This window comes from Haematobia irritans, chromosome 3 (assembly GCF_050003625.1).
Source record: "Haematobia irritans isolate KBUSLIRL chromosome 3, ASM5000362v1, whole genome shotgun sequence".
Classification (NCBI taxonomy): Eukaryota; Metazoa; Arthropoda; class Insecta; order Diptera; family Muscidae; genus Haematobia; species Haematobia irritans.
In genome coordinates, this window is record NC_134399.1 from 123458597 (window position 1) to 123466644 (window position 8048).

At 34.1% G+C, this 8048-nt stretch overlaps 1 protein-coding gene across 1 annotated transcript; it reads right to left on the minus strand.

Moving 5' to 3' along the window:
• Positions 1–455: 455 nt before the first annotated feature.
• Positions 456–8048, minus strand: LOC142228207 (uncharacterized protein CG7065). Its single transcript, XM_075298573.1, has 4 exons — positions 8023–8048; positions 5921–7947; positions 1907–2605; positions 456–1846 (listed from the first exon to the last, which is right to left on the minus strand). The coding sequence occupies exons 2-4, from the start codon at positions 7848–7850 to the stop codon at positions 1059–1061; spliced, it is 3417 nt and encodes a 1138-aa protein (XP_075154688.1). The 5' UTR covers positions 7851–7947; positions 8023–8048; the 3' UTR covers positions 456–1058.

Sequence of the window (8048 nt, forward strand, 5' to 3'; positions counted from 1 at the left end):
AGTTGCTTCAGATTTTATTCACGACTCACATGATTCACGCGTGTCACGATAATTGCGTGTCAAGCGCACACCTCTAGATTGCACCGAAAACATAAGCAACTATTACCGGAATGATTCTGATAGTTCGATATTTTTAGCCGTTGTTTTATTGTAATAATCGCATTTCTTCCAATATTAAGCATATTTAAGAAATAGCAACATATTTTTCATTCAGAAATAGCAACATATTTTTCGTTCTATTTGTTAATCGATCTCATGATGTTCAACCTGTTTATAATTATTTAAAACATTTTCCTATGTCTTTCAAATTATTTAAAACGCCTGCCTAACTTGCGAATATTGACATAAATTAAATTGACGTAAATGGTTACGAGCAATGAAGCAATAACCGTCTAAACTAAACGGACGAAATGTGATATTCCGAAAATATCTTACAATTATAAAATTATAAAGAATTTTTGTCGTTTATTTATTTTTATTTAGTTGAAAAATTGAAACTTCAAAATAAGGCTAATTTGAGCCATATCATTTTAGAAGACCTCATGAGATTTACATAAAAAATTTTCGTTAGAATTCACATATACAGGCCCTTAAATTAGTCCATTTTCATGGTTTCTATTTTAAATATTTAAAAATAAAAATGAAAACAAACTTATTACTTTTAGCTCTGCGTTTGCACTGTGTTGAAAAGGTCCAACTTATCTATTGATCTAAAATTATTAAGAAAATAATCGCGAAAATAAGCTGAATTTCGCTGCGAATAGCAGCAGTCTATACATTGTGAATTCATATCGGTAAATCTATTAAAATGTCATTATAATACCAACATATTCTGAAAATATTGTTGGAAATTAAACAAATCGTATTTTTATATTGATTGATTTCTTTGATACAAGTGTATTATCTGAATCCATAAAATTAAGTTTGTCTTGTAAGGTTATTCTGTGTGTGTGTGTGTGTGTGTTTTTTGGTCAAACATAGTTTGCATGTGTAATTACGATTTGTAATACAAATTGGATAAAAACACAAATGCGTAGATTTTCGAAGATACCGAAAACTTAATTTCCTCCATAATAACCCCCGTAATTTTGCATACCAAAATGTTGCATATTTTGTCCGGGAACTTGTTGATTTCCCGGGCCCCATTGATTAAAGCCAGGACCATAAGGATTCTGATTGTAGCCACCCATTCCATTAAAGTAATTTGCATTGGGAGGCATTTGGTTGTAGGGGCCTCCTTGTTGCATACCCGGATAACCTCCCTGTTGATCATAATAGGGCATATTATGCTGCTGTAAATGTGGCTGATGTTGTTGTTGTTGTTGATGTTGCTGTTGGAGTTGTTGTTGTTGTTGAGCTGGTGGTGGTGGCGGTGGTTTTTGCTGTTGACCGGATATATGATGGGCCGGAGGTTGCTGTTTCTGTTTGGGCAAAACAGGTGGTACTGGCTGTGGTCCTGATGGACTATTTGAATTTTTAGATTTGGAATTGCTTTGTTGTAGCGAACCCATTAAATTTGCTATCAGATTTTGTGTGTCGCTCAGTGAAGTTTTCAGGCCAGCAGGATTAAATGTCAAGTCATTTTGCGATGATAATAAAATACTATCTCCAGAAGACTTCGATGTCCTGGCATCTGCCGAATGTCGTGACGTCTCGTCAGGAGTGCGGGTATTTACATTTTTAGATGCCGCTTTAAACACTTCATCGAAATTGTAATCGTCATCGTCGTCATCATCTAGACTGAATTTATTGGGATTTACAGCATTGCGACTGCGCTCGTCGATATCGGTTACACCCGGAGGTCTATCGCGTTTTTCATTTTTACTGCTGCTGCTGCTGCCACTCGCTGAAATGGAAGAAATACTTTTAGAAGATTTTGATAAAGTAATGTATGTATATTTGCTACCGTCATTGCCACCAGCAAATTTGCTTGGGCCTGCAGCACCTGCATCTGTGATATCCGAAGTATTAACATACTTTCTTAGCTTTTCGACACGTTCAGGATCTACGGATTCCAGTTTCTTTAGATGTGCAATAAGATGGTGTTGTTCTTCGCTTGACAAATGTTTAAAGTTTTGTAATAGTGTTTGTAAATCCGAGTCTGTTAAAGATTCTAATGTACTAGCGTTGGCATCACTTCTGCTAACTTCTTTTTCCACATCAGTTTCATTTTCGGCACCTTGGATACCTTCCAAACTAGACGTAACATCATTATCCAAGATACCAGGCAAAGTATTTAAGGCTGGTGCCATTTTGAAAGTAGCTAAAGGTGTTGTTACGACTGGTAGAATACCTACTTCGGGTAGTACATTCTTACAATACACGGGTTTACCGTCAAGTTCACGTTTCGATTTGGACAATTTCACCATTAACAAAAAGAAATAAATCAATTTGTCCATATCTTCGGTAGATACATCTTCGCGACCTTGCAATACTAATGCGGCGGCCATTTTAGTGGCAACCATTTGTCTATCAAATGGTAAATCCATAATATTTATTTTCGCATTCACTTTACGTTTGGCCTGTGTTGCTGCTGCAATGGATGAGGAACTGCCGCCGGTGGTATCATTTGACGTTTCATTTTTGCCATCTTTTGGGGAATTACCTAAGTGAGATGGATCGAAGAAATATGTGAAATAATATCGAGTTAAATATAGCGTATATTCAGAATTGATTTAATCTACTTATTTACGAGAATTAACATCATCCTTTCATTTCATTTTCGGCACTCTAAATTGTTTGTTTTTGATCACTTCAAACTTCTGGTTAACGCATGATATAAGACATTATCTACAGAATTAATCTATATCTACTCCAATAATGGGGTTTCAATGACAATATTATCATAATTTCACTTTTAGCCGTAACTTAGTTCCCGAATTGAAGACAAACAAATGCAAGTTGCAAATTTTTGTAATTCCGAAATAGAAACAATTGTATTTTTTTCAAATACTACAAACTCATTAATTACTATTCGAACTTTGAAAACAACAAGTAGGCTGTTAATGCAAAACTTTTTATTAGGATATATGTTAGATAGGATGATATCAAAAATGTCAATCGAAGACATAATTAAGTACACCGTTAAAAAGGGATACTTGCACATTTTATATTACTTATAAAATTATAATGATAAAATCTAATTGTCCATAAATTGATGCTGGAAATAAAAGTGAAAAGTAGTCGACTTTCGGGGTTCCTTTGTCATTTTTTAGAATATTTTATTTAAATTTCTGCATCACTAAACTTAATATTCATATCTTTTATCGAAATATATTTTCAAAATATTGCAATACGTCCACACTTAAGAAAAAACTGCAATTACCAAACACTGACTGCTGTTTTTCAGCAAATACATTACATTAACAGTGTTTTGCTGTATGTATATCTGCACGCGCTGGTAAATTATGTATTATGCTGAAAATTTTTGTTGTTCAAATTTGGAGGATATGTGGACATTTTAAATGTTGTCCAATTTGAGTTTAACGAATTTGACGTGAAACTGTTGGAAGAAACTGCTTGAAGATACAGATTTAAGGCACTTATTTCTTTCATCCAAACAGTTATGAGTTTTACCAAAATAAAATGTTTAGTGATCTTACAAATAGAAAATTAATAATGTTAATTATTTTAAAATATTAACCTTAATTTTAATCGCCATTTCGATTCCGATAAAAATGCTAGATTTTTCAAATTAATTTAAAAATATAATAGACATTGTCATAGCTTCACAATATTATAGAATAGCAATAAAATTATTACTAGACGGAAAAGCGAAAAAAGAAACAGTAGTGTACAATTGCTTATAGACGAGAATATCTTATAATTCATGGAATTTTATTTATGTGAATTTCTTTTCACTTCTTTTTTTAAAATTTATACCCAAAATAAATTTATTTTCAATTATCTACATGATAGAATAAAAACGAAACAGTAGATAAACTTGGAATAAACTCTCACTTATGCATATTATTTACATAGTACAAAAAATTAATTAATAATAATAAAACGTGCAATGTGCAATGTTTAGCACATTGAAGGGACACAAGCCAAACCTCAAGGGCGTAGATATTTTGACGCAAGAAAACAACCATAAAAGGATATTTACACTGGAGATCCTAAAAATACCCGCAGAAATACGAATACGTCTTAAAACTGATATGAAGCATTCTGCACATAGTTATCGGAATATTGTTAAAAAAAACGAAATAAATTTTAGCTCTTATTTGTAAATGTACTCTGTGTGTAGACATAAATTATTTCTTAATATAATATTTAAATTAAATTTATTTTATTTTTTATATCTAATATCACTTATACATCTCCAAAGTTTTATGGTAAATTTCTTTTGTTTTAGTGGCAATTCGCTATTATTGGTCTACTGTACTGGTTTATTGTATTGCCATAATAAATTATAACTCACAAAAAAAACAACTAAACAGAAACACTTAATATAAAATAAACAGCAAGTATAAATCTAGAAAAGTTCATTGTAATTCGCTGAATTGGCCTTTAAATGGAAATAAATAAATCTGAATGACCAAAATATATAGAAACCCATAGAAAACAATATTCCGATCATATTTCATGTATATTAACATCACTGCCTTATACAAATCTACTCGACTTGCATTTTTGAGTCTCATTATATTTAACTGACAAGATGACTCTTTGCAGAAAACATGTTTCAACACAAACATTAGAAAATAAAATTTAATTTTTCCAACAAAATTGATGGTATATTGGGAAAAAAATTGCAGATATATATTTTCATTATTTATTTTGAAGTGTGTAGTTTTGTTCAACTAAAATTACAGGTGGGATACTACAACTAATTTCAACAAGTTAGGGTTTGGTCAAGTCACACTAGGCAAATATTTGACCAAAATAAGTGTCAAACTTTCAACATATCTGGACAATTTTTTTTTTGAAATCGCTCCTATCATTATGTTATATATACAATATGAGCTAAAAATGTTTTCTGGTTTCGCTGTGGTGACGAATTCTTTTTTACACTTGGAGTTTTGTATGACTTTCACATTCACTTATATTCATATCGGCTAATACCAATGGTATTTACATTATTCTTTTTATTTTAAGTAGAAATTGTTTCTGATCCCTTGTGTTGCACTTTATTTTTAATGTGTTACTCCTCTTTTATGGGTTTTTAGTATTAGGAAACATAAGAACGTGAACTTACCCGAAGAACGTACGGGTTACTTTTCCTAGAACAAAAAAACACAATGAGGTACTTCACTTAAGATGAATGATGCGACATCAAACTATAGAAGTCGATATGTTGGGGGTTTAAAATCGAAGAATTCTTCGAAATGCAGAAAACACAACCGGGTACTTCACTTAAGATGAATAAGAAGCAATATTCATATATAACAAACTATCGTAGACGATATGTTGGTGATTTGAAAATCAAAGATTTCTTGAGTTTTGAAAATAATCAACATTACCATCTTTCAAATGGATTTGGCGACGTTAGTCCATTTCGATTAGCCGGCTTCTTACGACGTAACAAATAAAATGTCGAAAGTTAACCGCGGCGACTCGAAATTTGATTTGATTTTGTTGTGATTACATTCGCTACACCGAGCAATATATCTCTACCAAATTAAAATAGGTTTTAGACACAGGAGTTGGTCTTTTGAAGCCATATAAATATGGGATTTTTTCATACCAATGAAGAAAAATTTTATCGTGGAAAAATCTATGACTAAGGAACGTAACATCACGGTCATATACTTTGATACGGTACGAACTTCCGAAAATGTAATAATACAAACTATATTATATACTTATAATACCTTATATATACCAACTAAGTTTATTCCTACATACATATACTTACTTTTCTCTGAAAAAGATTTACAAAAATATTAGACTACCAATTTGATGCTATTATGCTTACCTTTGGTCACCTGGTGGATAACACCAGCAATATTTTTTACAGCTTTCTTTACGGCACGAACTTTTTGATGGTCATCGAGTACATCAGCAATGAGTAGACCCTTTAGTTTTTCTTTAATTGTTTCGAAGAAAACACAATGATCTTCATTCAAAAGAAGATCATCCGATGAATTTGCCTTTACCTTTTCCAATGCTAATGCTTTACCCAACAAGTCGACCACTTTGGGTCCAAGGCTACCCAAATGCTCTTCTAAAGCAGTGAGTAAACGTAAAACACCGACGACCGACAATGGACCCTCGTCCTCTTTATTGTCATCTTCTTTTGAATCTCTCGTATTGGAATCTTCATATTTTGGAATTTTACTTGAATCTAGAACACGATATGGACCCGAGGAAGAGTGGGATGGATAATGTGTACTACTGCCAGAACGTGGAGCAGGTGGGTATCTCGAAGATCCGTACTGATAATACTCTGAATTGCTATCAATGGGATTATAGGCCCGAGTATCCGAAGAACGGTGTGTTTTGGGTATTTGACGGTGTTTACCCATATCCAGGTCATCGGAGAATGGACTTAGCGACCGCGAATCGCTACGTGACCGACGACGATAATCTCGTCTATCACCACGTGGTGAACGAGCTCGAGGAGATCGACCGCGCGGCGAGCGGCCACGTGGCGAACGACCGCGAGATCGTGAACGAGAACGCGTTCTAGTTCGCCGGGATCGCCCCATTCCAACCCGGCGTGCTTTGGGAGATTCTTCGTCACTGATGTCTATAACATCCGTGATTTGTGGTCTCTGTATACGATTTACTGGAATTTTATAACGCTCCTTAATTTGGTCTACGTGCTCCTCAGCTTCTTCAGGTAAACCGAGTTTAACTTTAATTTCTTTCTTTTTCTTTTCCACCTCGAGATTGAATATTTCCTTCATTCTTTTTGTCCAAAATATTATCCATTCTGGTTTATAGTCATGTTTATTGGGATCGACCTTCTTTTCAGCCTGTAACTCTTTGTAACGTCTATTCCAAAACTTCTTCCACTCGTCTGGATATTGCGGATGTTTTTCAGGGGATTTTTCATACTCTTTTTGTAGTTTTTCCATTTGCTTCAAATGGATCTCTAACATACATCGATACTTTTCCCATTTATAACGCTCTTGGGCTATATGGGAAGCCTGGAGGGATAGTTCTTTAGGAGTTGGTAGTTTTTTGCCCTCCACATCGAGTCGATCGTCTTGTTCAAAGGATTGAGGTTTATTATTATATTTGGGTTTCTTGGCCGAATCTGGGTTATCAGAATCACTGGAAATTGCATCAAATTCGTCCCTCTTTTGAGAATGCTTCGAATTGGATGGTGGACCATCACCCATTCTCTTCGGTGGCCCTTTGTGATAAGAATCACCTTGTTGGTGTTTATTGTTATCAATTAGAGATCTGTCAATGGCATTCAAGAAATTTGGACCATTCTTTTCATCATGATGGAAGCCAGATAGAACAGCCTCTGTATGTCTTCCTTTTTGATGGCGAAAATCATCCGCATCCATTGACTTCAATTTGGTACGGCCATGAAAATCTTCAATTGCCTCTGCCAAGCTTTGGACAATGGCAATTAAAATATTGTGAGAATTTGGCTTGTATTTTACAGGCTGAAATTCACGTACCGCTGTTGGATAGTGTTTTTCCAAGTACTTCATACGGTGATTGAATGAAGTCCAATGATTTATAATTGTGCGTGGGTCGGCACGCTTATCACATAAAATACACAGATACCCAGGTTCAGGACGACCACATTCATGAAGTTCCAAGGTGTACTCAATGCCTATTAAGGCATTGGCCTTGTACTGGTCTATAGTACTTTGTATACGAGGTATTCGTACAACATCATCTTCAAAACCAGGTGGTACCGGTTCTCCAGGTAAAATATCCATCCCTTCAAATACTTTTTTGTACTTTCTAAACACTCGCAAATTACGAAAAACCCGCGCGATATATAAACGAACTAAATTACACAATTGTTATAAAAACCTAAGGAGATCGCAAGAAAATTGAGTTATTACCGATAAACGATTTATGCAAAAAAAAAAAATTCTATGTACTTACCACGTAACTTTGTGTCTGGTTTTGTA